This window comes from Sorex fumeus, unplaced genomic scaffold, assembly GCF_029834395.1.
Source record: "Sorex fumeus unplaced genomic scaffold, SorFum_2.1 ptg000063l, whole genome shotgun sequence".
Lineage (NCBI taxonomy): Eukaryota > Metazoa > Chordata > Mammalia > Eulipotyphla > Soricidae > Sorex > Sorex fumeus.
In genome coordinates this window covers 7,785,567-7,801,491 of record NW_026606120.1, presented here as the reverse complement: position 1 = coordinate 7,801,491, position 15,925 = coordinate 7,785,567, and the positions used below count along the sequence as shown (strand labels likewise).

The window sequence follows — 15,925 nt, the reverse complement described above, 5'->3', positions numbered from 1 at the left end:
CGCCGCCGGGATCGCTGCTGGCGCCGCCGCCCAGGGAGCAGCCGCGGCCGGGTCGGGAGTGGAGGCGGCGCGGCATGAGGCGGCGCGGGCCCGCTCCGTAGCGCGCCTCGGGACGGGACAGTCCGGGCGGGCCCGGGGGAAGGTGCGCTCCCCGCCGCTCCCCTTCCCCTTGCATCCGCGGGGCTGGGAGGGCCCCGCCGCGGTTCCCGCCGGACGCCCCGCGCCGCGCTCCCCGGCCGGCCGGCCCCGCGCGGGCCGCCGCGGCCCCGGCCGGAAGAGGAAGCGGAGGCCCGAGATTCCGAAGCCACCAACGTTCCCCCCGGGGCCGTTACGCGCCGGGGGCGGCCGCGCGGGCGCCGCCCCGCTCCCCTGCGGATGCGGGGCCGGCCCGCGTGCAGCCCGGGGTGGTCGGGTCCCCTTGCTACCCTTCCCCGTGCTTTCCTCCCGGCTGATGCCCTTACCGGGCAGAAGAGCCACTGACCTTTTTTTTTTTTTTTTTTGCAAGCCTCCCTCCTCATCCCCCTACCCACCCCCCCAATTTTCTCCCAGGATTTGGCATTCCCCTACCCCAGCCCTTTCTCGTGTTCTCTACTCCTCTGGCTCACCCCCCGCCTTGGAAGAATTTCACCTTCTCCGTGACAGTGAGCCTGTGAGGATTTGACCGAGCATCCTGGAAAAAAAAAAAAAACGGAATAGGGAGGCTCCCAACCAAGCCCGCGATGTTTTAAAGTGCATGACTTTTTGGGGCCCCCGGGGTTGAGAACGAATGGTGGTATCTGGACCGATCCTGAAAAGTCCTAACCCCGTGATACCTTCAAGGGGGTGGGGGCGGGGTGTGGGGGGTGGTCCGGGGGCGGGAGGGGGGGCTTCATGCATGGGAAGGCGCTTGGACAGAGTGGTCCGTTGTCCGAATGCTGACCCACCCCCCACTGTGGCTCCTCTGTTAGCCTCTCAGCTCTTCTCATCACACCCTGCATCACCTGCTTGGATCTGAGCGTTCAGAAGCAAAACTCAGTAACTCACAGGAATCACAGACGTGTGTCTCTCCCCCCCCACCTCCCTTTGTTAAAATTAAGTCAGCATTTCAACGCAACACTTGCTTTCCAGAAAATTTAGATATTTCCGTTGTTTTCAGGGTGTGCGTGGAAAGGAAAGAGGGGATGTGCTTAAAAGGCACTCTTGGATTCTGTGGAAACTTGAATTATTAATAGCAACTTAGTTCCCTTTCCCTCTCAGGATGGCCTATTCTAGAGTTCTTGATATTGCGACTGAGTGTATTTTGTCTCCAAGCCATTCGATAAATGTTAAAGACAGTAATACACATATTCCTCTGTGAAAAAGGAACCAGATGGAGCATGATGTTCTTCATCTGTGATTCCTGAGGTCTTGCCGTGACCACCAAGTTGTGCCACGTACTAGAGCCACATCAGGGAGCTTTGGATTCTTCTGAAACTCGCTCTATGATTGATGCTTTTGCTAGGATATCTTTTGAGTACATTGAACTTCCTCATAAACGTTTTAGATTTTTAATTTAAAATGCAGATGGAACATAACCCGGGCGTTGTATATCATGCCCAAAGGAACATTTCTATATCAATTTAAGTACTCTTTAAGGCATTTAATCTTTTTGGCCAAAATGATCCATTTTACTCACGATCGCCAGCCTTATATCTTATTTATTATCCTGGTGAGCAGGGTTGGATGGTGAGCAAAGGAAAGACTCCTGTGAGAAGCAAGCAGGATGAGCGGAGGGATCTGTGCTTGAAGTTTGAGTCCCTTGAGAAAGATCTCTTTGAATGTGAAAGAGATCTGAGCTGATGAAAATACAATCAGGTAGGCACCTTAAGTACAGAGGTGGTGGGGCAGTGGAAGATCTTGACTGCTGAGAATTTAGGCTAATCCTGTATCTAATTTTTGAAGTCAGGAAACTGGGGTTGGCATGTTTGGATGATGTTTGCAAATCTGGAAATGACACGTCTGTGTAAGTGACTCAACTTCTAACGAGCAGGTCTCAGAAGTGTGGAATGTACGTTCCCCATAAGGAGTAATAGAGTGTCATTTCAAGCGTGTGTGTGTAAAGATACAAAAATAGTTTTGGGTATTGTGTTTTCAACTTTTTTACACCTGCATATCTACATTGAAATACAGACCAGCAGGGAAAACCACTGGTCTGGGGACCGAGTACAATTAAGTAACACCTAGTGATTATTGGGTTTTGTTTTGGGTTTGTTGTGTTTTTTTTGGGGGGGGGGGGAGGTTTAGCAGGGGTGAGGGAGTGCTTGGGCCACACCTGGCTATGCTGGGGGATCACTCCTGGCACGGCTGTGGGGGAGCCATATGTGGTGCCAGGAATCAAACCCAGGCCAAGCTGGTACAAGGCAAGCATCTTTTCCACAGCATTGTCTCATAGGCCAGACGTAATGTAACTTTTTAACTTTGTTTTGGGGCTATAGTTGGTGGTGCTGAGGGGTTACTCCTTCTTAGTTCAGAGGCCATATGACGTGTTTTGGATGGAACCTGGGTCAGTCTTGTTCAAGGCAAGCTTCCTTCCCTACCACCTGTTCTGTCTCTTTATCCCCTAATACCATTTTTGAATGGGAAAAACGGGCTCAAAGTCTAGAGCATGTGCTTTGCATGTAGGGTGCAGGAAGCCCAGGGTTAGATCTTGCTACTGCTGCAAGTGTTGCACACTCTTCCCCCCCCCCCCCCCCCCCCCCAGGAGAAACAGCTGGAGGGCGTGGCATGTCAAGTTAATAATGACTCAGAAGCTGGGCAGTAGAGCTTAGAGAAACGTTTGCTGAGTGTCTGCAGTTGTCCCTGGCCCCATGCTTGTGAGTAGTGGCCTGGAGAGGAAGTTGCTAGCATAACATGGGAAAATTGAGAATAAAACCAGTTTGTGCAACTTCTTTGCTTCCTTAATCTCTGTTAGAGATAAACTAGGTCTGTTGACACTGGGCAGGGAGTAAGATTCCACTGGAACGTAGATGGCAGGAGAACTATTCAGTGCCTCCCTATTCCAAATACCAATCTGCTGAGCTGTTTTAATCCTGGAAGATAAAAACCCAGCTGTGATAGTATTTGTAAGTTGCATACTGGCAATGACTAAAGAGTTTCTTGATCAGTTTTGTACTATTACCTTGAGTGTAGGTTCCTATGGCATGGAAAAAAGACATTATCTTGACCATACTAGTTCAGTTCATTTTGCACACCTTAATGCATGCCTGTTCACAACCAACACTGCTAGTAATGTTTTCCTCTGGTTAGTAATCTAGCTTTGAATGCCTGTCGTTCTCCAGCACTGGAGTGAATGGAATTTTAAAAAGGACATTAAATATATGACTGGAATGATTGTTCTAGAAGTAATTAATAATTAATGTGAAATTGATTATATTAAATGCAATCTCCCAAACCCTCTTTCCAGCTAAAAGAACAGGTAGACCTAGAATTTTTATGTTGCCTTTTTGTCAGAAAGTACATTTTGACAGTAAATTCATACATGTATTACAGTGTATCTTGTGATCATGCTTTTTGTTAATTTGGCTAACACTTGGCTTCTCTTATGGGCTGGAGCAATAGCACAGCGGTAGGGCGTTTGCCTTGCATGCAGCCAAAATGGCCGACCCGAGTTCTATTCCTCCGCCCCTCTGGGAGAGCCCGGCAAGCTACCAAGAGTATCTCGCCCACACAGCTACCCCTGATGTATTCGATATGCTAAACACAGTAACAACAAAGTCTCCAATGGAGACGTTACTGGGCCCGCTCGAGCAAATCGATGAACAACGGGAGGACAGTGACAGTGACTTGCCTTCTCTTAGGTTTAAATACTGAAAGGGATTTTTTTGAAAAATGCGTTCGCCTGAATTTGTAATAAGAAAAGATAAAGAGAAAAAAAAAAAGATAAAGAAAAAAAAAAGATAAAAAAAAAAAAGAAAAGAAAAGAAAAGATAGTTGAAATATCAATGTTGTTTTGTTTCAGTGGTGAACTTGTAGAGTTGGCTCAGTCATAACAAAATGTTGATAAATGTTTTATTTAATCAGTGACAACTAAAGCCTCTTAAATCTTTTTTATCATGACGGAAAAGTTACATAACCTCTAAAAACATTCTCATGAATTCATTATTGTATAGAGTCAGTCACCATAAGTGATCTTAAAAAATAGTTATGTTTAGACAAGACACACACAAAATGCCAGCCAGTTGTACTCCACTTGTCTGGAGTTCAATTTTAAAGGAAACTATATTATCTTGGGAAAGTGCTATAGGAAGGTCATTACCAGTACATAGTTAGATTGTTCCTGATAGCTGAAGAAGTCCACATTTATTCAGTGTGTTACATTTGTAAGTGTAAAAACACTTAAATCCCCTGGCACATGAGACTTCACTACTGACATGCTCTAGGGTAGAGCAAAGTCGCCAGCTGGCATATGGCCGGTTTCCTTCCAGTGTGGGAAAGAAAACGGAATTTTGGCAAAAGACACCCAAGAAAGGCCTTTTACAAAAGTCCCCGAAGGGATTTATAGTTGTTGTGAAATGGACATGACCTCAATTTTAAAATCTCATTTCTAAACGAAGCTGTTACTTTCCTGGCTAGGTTACCTTGAAACTGCTGAAAAACCTTTTTCCTCCCTTTCTTGGTTATCGCCCCCCCAGGGTGAATGGGGATGGGGGTGGGGAGCTATTAGACTGTCATTCTGATTAAGATGGACCTGTGGACAACTTGATACTCTTATTTTTCTAGGAAAATGCACCATGGCAGCAGCAATGGAAACAGAGCAGCTGGGTGTTGAGATCTTTGAGACTGCGGAGTGTGAGGAGAATATTGAGTCCCAGGATCGGCCTAAACTGGAGCCGTTCTATGTTGAGCGGTATTCCTGGAGTCAGCTGAAGAAGCTGCTTGCTGACACCAGAAAATATCATGGGTACATGATGGCCAAGGCACCTCACGATTTCATGTTTGTGAAGCGGAACGATCCTGACGGGCCTCATTCGGACAGGATCTATTACCTTGGTGAGTGTGAGATCCCAGCTTTCAGGAGGAAAGGTAGCCATGGTACGCAGGGAGCACGCAGTGCCGGGGATTGTACCCTGTCCTCCAGAGTACAGAGCACATGCTTAGTCATTAGAGGGAACTCTTTGACCCACAAAGATCTCGCTTTTTTTTTTTTAAACGTGGGTTTTTTTCCCCCCTGTTGTTTTGTTTTGTATTTTGGTGCTGAGGATTGATCTCTAAGACTTCACACAGCAAAGCAAGTCTTTCTACCCCTGAACTACATCTCCAGCCCAGGGAAACATTTTTTTTGTGTGTCTTTTTGTTTTGGGGCCATACCCTGTGATGCTCAGGGGTTACTTTTGGTTCTGCACTCAGGTATCACTCCTGGTGGGTTCTGTGGGATGCTGGATATCAAGCTTGGGTCAGCTTGTGGAAGGCAAGAGCCCTACTCACTGTACTATCTCTCCGACCCCAGAAAAACATTTTAATTCAGAATTTAATGGCTAGGTTAAATGGATATTTCCTATTTTGGTAAATAAATTAATAGTTAAATTTATGATTTTTTTTAACTGCCCCACCTGCCCAGTCTCTGCACTCACTACCAAAGTGGCTTTAACCATGACCCGTTATATTAAAGGATAAAAATAATTCAAAGAGTTTTGGTGCTTTTTACACTTTTTTTTTTAATTCATACGGGACAAACACTGGGTACTACACATTCAAGGCATATGTTCTACAACTGAGCCATATTTCTAACCCCTGGTGCTATTTTATTTTTAGTTTTTGGAAATAGAAAGGGTTATTGGAAAGTAGAAGGGAAAGGAAGAGAAACTTGGGGCCGGAGTGATAGCACAATGGGGAGGGTGTTTGCCTTGCACGGACCGACCCGGGTTCGATTCCCAGCAGCCCATATGGTCCCCTGAGCACCGCCAGGAGTAATTCCTGAGTGTAGAGCCTGAAGTAACCCCTGAGCATTGTCGGATGTGACCCAAAAAGCAAATAATAATAATAATACCTTACAGCCAGGTAGGAAATTAGTATAGGACTAAGTTCCCACTGGTGCTGTTTTAATTTTGGTTTATCCTATTTATTTTTACTTAAAGGTAACAAATTCAGAATGAATTATAATTTTTCAGAGTCCAAATTACCAATATCAGAATTTGCTTCTAGTAATTGCTGCTAGTAAATACCTTTCCTTCAGGATGGTCAGAGCACCACAAATAGGACGACTATTCATTCTCATTCAACAGCTGCTGCTTTCATTTCCTTTTTCCTTTTTCTTTCTATGTCTCTTTGTGCTGCTTGTGTGACTTGAGGTTATATTACTGACCTGGGGACCAGTCCCCATCTTTACATGCAGACAGCTATTCATGTCTGAGCTACACTCCCAACCCTGCTTTCATTTACTCCAGATTTAAGGTTCATCTAATTACATGATGTCATTAGTTTTATTGTTTATTAAGTAAAAATCGGTTTCCTTTTCTCCTCTAGAGCTGTTACAAACGTATTAAGAGTTCCTGTAGAAATCCAATTAGTTATTAGAGCATCTGCTGTTTATTTTTGTTTGGAGGCCACACCCAGCAGGTTCAGAGGTTCCATCCTGGCTCTGTTGTTTTAGAAGGGACTACTAGGGACAGTGTGGGGCTGAGGACCAGGATCAAGCCCAGGCTTCCTGCAGGCAAAGTATGCATTTAGCCCTTGTAACTATCCTGGCCTGAGATTTGTTTCATCCTTAGTGCTCAGGGCTTACTTCTGGCTCTGTACACGAGGATTAGTCCTATGAGTCCCGAATGAGGTGCCAGGATTGAGTTGGGTTGGCTACTTGCAAGTCAAGCACCCTACCTGCTGTACTATAAGACCGGCCCAAGATTGCTTCTTTTTTAATGGCTCCAGAGTATGCCATTGTCTAAATGTGGGCATTTGGGCTTTTCTAGTCTGCTATTAGAAAATACAATACAGGGCTGGAGCAATAGCACAGCAGGTAGGGCATTTGCTCTGTACACGACCATCCCAGCATCGATTCCCAGCATCCTATATGGTCCCCTGAGCGCTGCCAAAGGGTAATTCCTGAGTGCAGAGCCAGGAGTAACCCCTGTGCATTGCCAGGTGTGACCTAAAGAGCAAAAAAAAGAAAAAAAGAAAATACAATACAGTAGCTGTCACACATCATTAAACGTGTGTGTGTGTGTGTGTGTGTGTGTGTGTGTGTGTGTGTGTAGACTAATCCTTAAGAGTTGAATTACTGGGTCTGGAATGATAGTACAGTGGGTAGGGCATTTGCCTTGCACATGGCCGACCCAGGTTCGATTCCCAGTATCCCATATGGTCCCCCAAGCACCTTCACGAGTAACCCCTGTGCATTGCTGGGTGTCACCCAAAAAGAAAAGAAAAAAAAAGTTGAATTACTGGGATAAATAATGTATCCTAAATTTTTTTTAATTGCCATGAGATAGACCATTACAAAGCTCTTCACGACTGAGTTTCAGTCATAGTGTTACAACACCCTTCACCAGTGTACATTTCCCACCATCAGTTCCCAGTTTTCCTCCCTCCCCACCCCACCTCACCTGTCCTTATGGCAGACATTTTTCTTTCTCTCTCTCTCCTTTTCTGCATTATGGCTTGCAATACAGGTGCTAAGAGGCCATTGTATTTGTTCTGGGTATGCAGTATTATTGGGAAGGTACAGCTGGAGTAGATTTTTTTTAACTGAATGGCAGCTTTGGGGTGTGGACATGACTAGTGGGGCTTCCAGAAGTACAGGGAGGTGGGGGAAGGTAGCCCATCCTGAGTGAGAAAGCTTGGAGATTTCAGTCACAAAACCCACATACCCAAATTTTCAGCAGGTTATTACATATTCCGTAAATTGTTATTGATATTGCCACACTGTCCCTCCATTAGGCTTATAGAATATAAATTTCTGTCAGTTATTGTTTCAAAGTATTTATTTTTCCACACCTATGCCAATAGTGAGTAATCAGATTTTGTTTTTCTGTTTTTGGCCACACCCAGGGACTGTTTCTGGCTCTGCTTAGGAGTGATCTCTGTTGTTGCATTTGTGGCATTTTGGGGTTTGGGGTCATACCTGGAGGTGCTCAGGGACTATTGGCCTTGAGCTCAGAAGTGGACCCCAGGGAGTGCTCAGGGGACCATATGTGGTTCTTGGGTTCGAACCAGGGTTAACTGGGTGCAGGTCAAGCTGCTTACCCCCTGTTTTAGCTCTCTTTCACTTTGGGTTTAGGGCTCTTAGGTGGGGGTAGAAGGCTCAAACCAAGTCTTCTGGTTCTCAGAGGCTACTCCTGACTCAGTGCTCTGGGTTTCTCCTAGACGTTCTCCAGAACCGTGGTTTTGATGCCTGCTTGGCTATGGATCCTGTGTGAGGAGCATTCCAAGCCCTAGAGCTACCTCACCCATGTCACTTTTTTCCCCATGCTTTGTTTGCTTGTTTTTCCTAGGAGCACATAAAATTAACTTGTTTAGCATTATCCTTCCAAAGTCAGGCTGCTTCTTGTGCTTGCAAGGTGCTTGACTTGCATTGCTGGGTGTCACCCAAAAAGAAAAGAAAAAAAAACCCCAAACCCCAAAATGCCACAAATGCAACAACAGAGGTCACTCCTAAGCAGAGCCAGAAACAGTCCCTGGGTGTGGCCAAAAACAGAAAAACAAAATCTGATTACTCATTTTCTATTTTTGATAAAATACTCAATGAATTTAGGAAAAAATTAATATTTTTTAAATTTAGGTTTTTAAAGAAAATCACAAACCTTTTCATTTGTTCAGATCTTGCTTATGCATCCAAATCGAAGCTTTCTTTGGGTAAAAACATTGTTTTAAAATTTTTAATACGGTAGACTAAGAAACAGTACAGCAGGTAGGGTGCTTGCTTTGCTGATCTGTTGATTTCTGACACCCCATATGGCCCTCTGAGCCTGTAGGAGTAATACCTGAGTGCAGAGCCAGGAGTAAGCTCTAGCACTGCCAGGTATGGCCCTCCCCAAAAAAATCTTATTAATTTCTTTTTAATGGGGCTGGAGATATAGGATAGCAGGTAGGGCATTTGCTTGTATACAGCCAACCTGGATCTATCCCCAGCATCACCTGTGGTTCCCTGAGCATCACCAGGAGTAATTCCTGAGTGCAGATCCAAGAGAAACCCCTGAACATTGCTGAGCATGCCCCCAAAACAAAAATTCTCCAGTGAAAGGTCTCGCTCCCACAGAGCGCAGGGGAAGTGAAGGAAGGAGTAGCAGCACAGAAGAGAGTTTCTGCTGCTTGATCATGTGAGGCAGATTCCCAGCATAGTGCTCTGATATTAGCAGAAGGTAGTCTGTGCATCGACCTAGAAATTAACCTTAGGAATCCTGGGGATGAACTCAAGTTTTCTTAGCTGCATTCAAATTTCGAGTGAGAAAGTAGCTCATCTAATATTGTCCCAAAATACCACAGGAATTTGGAACCTCCATGAATCTATTGCGAATTTGCAATTTTCAAAACGGCTAAAAATGGCAGTCTTTACATTATCTTACATGCTTTTATTTTTGTTGGATACTATGATCAGAATTTGAAAATAAAGCCCAAGTGTATTTCTGTTCCATCTGTGTGTTTTGTTTCATTTTGTCTTGGAGCTACACTTGGTAGTACAACTCTGTCCTCAAGCGCTCCCCAGGCAATGCTGGGGTACCAGGACTGCAACCACAGCCCCTGCTTGGCAAGCACCTTCACCTTTGTACTGTCTTGCTGGGCCGAGCCTGTATTTAATTTTCAGTGGTGTGTGTGTGTGTGTGTGTGTGTGTGTGTGTCTCTTAAACCGTGGGCCTCGCATTTTCAAGGCGGGTGCTTTACTACTGAGCTATATTCTCAGCCCAAAGCCTGTTCTATTGAAGAAAATTTTATGACATGTGCAGCATGCTTTTTTCCTTCTTCTTTGGGGAATGGAGTTAAGGGTCACACGTGGTAATACTCAGGCACTAACATGGCAGTCCTTGGGGACATATACATGGTTCTGGTGATGAGATTGGTTGGCCCTATTCAAAGCAATACTTATTTGTTATACATACTATGTCTCTGGCCCCTGAACAGTTTACTAATTAGCAGCCTTCATAGATCTCATGAGGTGTAAATCTTTGCAGTATACAGAAAATATATCTTTACTGCTGTGGTGGTTACAGAATTCTTAAAAAATAAAAATTAATTGGCTTTTTTCTTTAGCTATGTCTGGTGAGAATAGAGAAAATACACTGTTTTATTCTGAAGTTCCCAAAACCGTCAACAAAGCTGCAGTCCTGATGCTGTCTTGGAAACCTCTTCTGGATCTTTTTCAGGTGCGAGTGAACATTAGTATTCCTGTGGTTCTGGTGTATGTTTGTATTTACTTACAGGCAGTTTATTTTTTATTTATTTTTGTTTTGGGCCACTTCCGGTGGTGCTCAAGGGTTACTCCTGGCTCTGCACTCAGGAATTATTCCTGGCAGTGCTTGGAGCACCATCTTAGATGCTCGGGATCAAACCCAGGTCAGATGTGTGCAACTGAAACATACTCCCTACTACTGTCTCTCTGGCCCTAGAATCAGAAGTTTGATTGGGATTTTATATTTGAAGTGTATGTAAATAGAGTAGGAAACTTTGCGGGTAGAGGACCTCCCAGGCAGTGCTCAGGAAGCCCAGTGCAGTACTTTCCCAGCTAGTATTAGGGGCTAAGGAAGCAGAGCTGCAGCAGGCCTGTGAGCCTGTCGTGTTGTGGTTTACCAGGCCCACCCCATTGGTGCTTGGAGCTTGGAGCAATGCTGAGCTTTTGAATTTGGGTCCTGACACATGAAAGCATATGTACCCTGACCACTGAGCTCTGCACCCAGCCCCATTTTGGGGCCACACCCTGTGGTGCTCAGGGATGACTCCTGGCTCTGCACCCAGAGATCCATCCTGGCAGCTCAGGAACCTATGGGTTGCGAGGGATTGAACCTGACTTAGTCACTTACAAGGCAAGTGTCCTACCTGCTGTTCTATCATTCTGGCCTCTGTTTTTGTTTTGTGTGTGTGTGTGTGTGTGCGCCGCAAGCAGCAGTGCTCATGGGCTATTCCTGGCTCTATGCTCTTGAGTGACCCCTGGCAGGCAGGGTACCAAGTACAGTGCTGGGATTGAACTAGGATTACAGAAACAGCCACATGCAAAACAAGTACCTTACCTCTTGAATTCTCTCTCCAGATCTCTATTTTCTTTTATTTAAAAAATTTGGGGGGGTGGAGTGATAGCACAGCAGGTAGGGCATTTGCCTTGCACGTGACCAACCCGGGTTCGATTCTCAGCTTCCCATATGGTCCCCTGGGCACCGCCAGGGGTAATTCCTGAGTGCATGAGCCAGGAGTAAGCCCTGTGCATCGCCGGTCTGACCCGAAAAGCAAAAAAGAATTTTTTTGTTTGGTAGCCACACCTGCCTGTGGTCATGCTGACTCCTGACCAATTACCCCTGGCGGTGCCTGGGGGACCATTTTTCCCATTTAAAATTTTATGTGTGTATCACTGTTCTAGCTTGGGGAAATCCTCTATCTATCTATCCTCAGAGATTACTCTTGGCTTTGGGAAATATGTGGGGTGCTTGGGATCAAACCCAAGTTGGTTGTTTGCAAGGCAGTCACCTTTCCCACTGTTCTATCTCTTGGCTCCCAAAGGCTAATTTTTGTTTGTTTTCGGTCGCACCCAAGGGTGCTCAAGGGTTACTCCTGGTAGGTTGAGGGATATAAGGGGTTCTGAGGATAGTACCTGGGTCATCTGTATGCAGGGCAAGTGCCCTACCTGCTGTTCTGTTGCTCTATCCCCAGCCTAAGTCTACCCTTTTTTTTTGAAGGAATATATATTTTACACAATAATGATTTACAATAGCGGCTGCAGCGATAGCACATCAGTTTGGGCGTTTGCCTTGCATGTGGCCAACCTGGGTTTGATTCCCAGCATCCCATATGGTCCCCTAAGCACCACCAGGAGTAATTCCTGAGTGCAGAGCCAGGAGTAACCCCTGTGCATTGCCGGTTATGACCCAAAAAGAGAATAAATAAAAATTAAAAATAGTTATTTACAATAGAAAATCAATAATACAATATAATACAATATAAGAAATCTATGCAGATTTAATTTGGGATATCCAAATTTAGTAAGGTCCTTTAGATTTAAAGCTATTTTTTCTTTTTTTTACTTTTTGGGTCACACCCAACAATGCTCGGGTTATTCCTGGCTCTGCACTCAGGAATTACCCCTGGAGGTGCTTGGGGAACCATATGGGATGCCAGGGATCGAACCCAGGTCGGCCACGTGCAAGGCAAACGCCCTACCTGCTGTGCTATTGCTTTGGCCCAATGTAAGGCTACTTTTAAAATTATCATTCCCAGTAGTAGAAACATTTTAAGCCTTTTCCCCTTATTTACCGTATCCAGAAGTGTAAAGAGCTTTTTAATGAGGGAAGAAAAGGGGGTATGATTTTTTTTTTTTTTTTTTTTTTGCTTTTTGGGTCACACCCGGCAATGCACAGGGGTTACTCCTGGCTCATGCACTCAGGAATTACCCCTAGTGGTGCCCGGGGGACCGTATAGGATGCCGAGAATCGAACCCAGGTCGGCCGTGTGCAAGGCAAACGCCCTACCCACTGTGCTATCACTCCAGCCCTGATTTTTTTTTTTAAGTTAGCACTTAATTGATTTTTTTCCCATTTAAAATTTTATGCGTGTATCACTGTTCTAGCTTGGGAAAATCCTCTATCATTTTTAGTTACAAATAATCTCTTAAAGATACTGTAATAGATACTTTTAAGTAGAAAAACAAAATGAGGGACAGTGGGTAGGGTGCTTGTATTGCTTGAGGGTGACCTGGTTTCTATCTGGGGAGTACAAATGGTCCCCTAGACACCAAGGCATATGTTCCCTTCACTGTTGGGTGTGGCCACAGGGAAAAAAATTGCTGGCAAATTTTGGGATTGTGCAAAACGTAGACTGAGTAACACCTCTAGCACTGAGATTCAGTGCAGGAAGCTGCTTTGGGAAGACTGAAATGGGTGACTTTTCTCATTTGCATCAGGCAACACTGGACTATGGAATGTATTCTCGAGAAGAAGAGCTGTTAAGGGAAAGAAAACGCATCGGGACAGTTGGTATTGCTTCTTACGACTATCACCAAGGAAGTGGGACATTCTTGTTTCAGGCTGGTAGTGGGATCTACCACGTCAAAGACGGAGGGCCTCAAGGGTTCACTGTAAGTTGTTATCACCACTTTTTCTGTCTTTGGCTCTAAAGTTACTTGTAACAAAATCAGGAGGACAATTAACAAAACCAAAAAATTACCCACCAACTTAAAAAGGTGGTAGTAAACAAGAAACGTGAATATTAATTTCCAATTTGAGTTATTGTAGTTATGTAAACTTTTTTTTTTCTATTTTGGGCCACACCTGGCAGTGCTTAGGGTTGACTACTGGGTCTGTGCTCAGGAAGCTCTCCTGGAGGTGCTCATGGTATATATGGGATGCTGGAGATCAAACCCAGGTCCACTGTGCCCCGCTCTACTGTCACTCCGGCCCCCTAAACATTCTGTTTTAAAAATGCTAAAAACACTATGTAAAGAAATAATCAAGAACTTCAGAGTCCAGGGACCAGAGTAAAGTACAGCCAATAGGATGTTTGCCTTGCACACGGCTGACCCGAATTTGATCCCCAGCATCCCATATGGTCCCCTGAGCACCACCAGGGCTAATTCCTGAGTGCAGAGCCAAGAGTAACCCATGGGCGTCACCCGGGTATGATCCCCCTAAAAAAACCATTGGTGTCCATTTTCTGATGAACTGCTAACGGATTTTTGAAGATAATGTTATCACAAGACAATCTACTTTTGGTTCCCTTGAAAGCTTATTTTATCTTACTAGGTGGTTTGAATTTGGTGTTAGTTTTCAGTGCTAATAGCACTGATATTTCCAGAGTTGTTTTCAGCCACACCCAGTTGTGGTGTCTCTGCTGGAGAATGCCAAGAGAACTGTGCAGTAATGGCCCATGCACAGGGCATGCGCCTCAGACCTTTGCGCCTTCTCTCTGGCCTCCGCTATCATGAGATTTTTATGAACAAATGGATACTGACAAAAATAGAATTACGTAACAAACTTTAATAACCATTAAAATAGATTTGGTCAACAAAATTCATCTTTTTTTTTTATTCTATTTTAATTTTTGCTTTGGGGGCCTCAGTCACCAGTGCTTGGTGGCTGGCTGTTTCTGGCTCCGTGCTCAAGAGTTATCCTGGCAGTCCTGGGGCACCATATGTGTGCTGAGGATTCAGCCTGAGTTCTGTAGATGGCAAGGCGAGCGAGCACCTGACTCCCGACCATCTCTCCCGCCCCAGGCAACGTTTGTGAAGGGCTATGACAGTAGTGTATTTTATCTCCTATTTTCCATTACCCTTAAATTTTGTTTTGTATTTGGGTCCCACCCAGCCGTGTTGGTGCCTCCCGGTGCTTGGGATCGCGCAGTGCCAGAGATCACAGCTAGGGCTCATGGTGAAGACTCCTTCATGCAAGGTTTATGCTCCAGCCTCTGAACCACCTCTCTTGCCCCATTACTCTTAATTTTTAAATCACAGTTTATTTGTTTTGTTAAAAAGAGTTACTGGGGCTGGAGGATAGTACAACTGGTAGGGCACTTGCCTTGCATGTGACTGACCTGGGTTGGATTCCCAGTATTCCATATGGTCCCCTGAACTCGCCAGGAGTAATTCCTGAGCAGAGAGCCAGGAGTAACCCCAGGCACCACTAGATGTGGCACAAAAGCCTTAAAAAAGTTCTATTGGGGCAAGAGAGACTGTCCAGGGATTAAGACACTTCCTTGCACTTGGCTGGCCTGGTTTATTCTTGGAATGCATATGGTCCCCTGAGCACAGACAGGAGGAATTCCTGAGCACAAAGTTTGAAATCAGTCCTTAGCACTTCTAATTATGGCCTCAAACCCAAAAATGAATGAAAAGCAAAAAGATGCAACCTGAAAGACCAATTAGGGATTATAGCACTGGCCCCAGTTTGACCCTGGCACTGCATGTGGTCCCGTCAGCCCCATCAGGAAAGATCCTTGAGCACAGAGCCAAAAGTAAGCCAGAGTAGAGCTGCGTGTGACCCAAAAACCTAAGATTGTGTATGTATGTGGTGGGGGAGGAGAGATATGGGGAGCTCTTACAATTTCAGGCATGTAGAAGAACATTTGAGAGGGCAGGAGAGATAGTAGGGAACTAAGGTGCTTACCCAGCCTCTGGCTGGCCCCGTTTTCCCCAGTTTCATGCCTGTTCCCCAGAGCTCTGCTACGAGTGATCCCCGTGTACAGATCCAGGACTAAGTCCTGAGCACAGTTGGGTGTACTAAAACAAGAAATTTATTTTTCTGGGGTGCAGTTACTGTATTTGCTATCTTACCTAGACGCAGAAAGGGTGCTGGCAGATGAACTTGTATGTATATGTCTGATACTTGCCTGAAATGATGTTTGCTTTTCAGCAACAACCCTTACGGCCCAATTTAGTGGAAACTAGTTGTCCCAACATTCGGATGGACCCAAAATTATGCCCTGCTGACCCAGACTGGATTGCTTTCATACACAGTAATGACATTTGGATATCCAACATTGTAACGAGAGAGGAGCGGAGACTCACCTACGTGCACAGCGGTAATCCAGAGCCCTTCAGACCTGCTCTCCTGAAAGGCTGCTTTCCTATCTTTTACATTTGCTTACATTTTGGAAAAGCAGGTTGGGTAATCTTTGTTCTGAATTAAAACTTTTATAGTTACAAAAGAAAAATACAGATGATAACTGGTATGTTTATTAAATAATGCTGCCCTTGTACTAATGGCCCTTTTCAGACTACACAGCAGTAGCATCTTTGACATGAAATCAGTTACATATAAATATATTTTTTTAATCTACTTTT

The 15,925-nt window shown here is 44.9% G+C and overlaps 1 protein-coding gene across 1 annotated transcript in view; it reads left to right on the top strand.

The window, feature by feature from the left end:
- The first annotated feature begins 1,667 nt into the window (after positions 1-1,667).
- The window catches only part of DPP8 (dipeptidyl peptidase 8), a 46,883-nt gene continuing 32,625 nt past the window's right edge, over positions 1,668-15,925 (top strand). Inside the window, exons 1-5 of the mRNA XM_056127950.1 lie at positions 1,668-1,833; positions 4,738-5,007; positions 10,198-10,310; positions 13,052-13,225; positions 15,495-15,663. Of these exons, the coding sequence (XP_055983925.1) occupies positions 1,818-1,833; positions 4,738-5,007; positions 10,198-10,310; positions 13,052-13,225; positions 15,495-15,663 (742 nt within the window). The 5' untranslated portion in view covers positions 1,668-1,817. The remainder of the gene's footprint in view (positions 1,834-4,737; positions 5,008-10,197; positions 10,311-13,051; positions 13,226-15,494; positions 15,664-15,925) is intronic.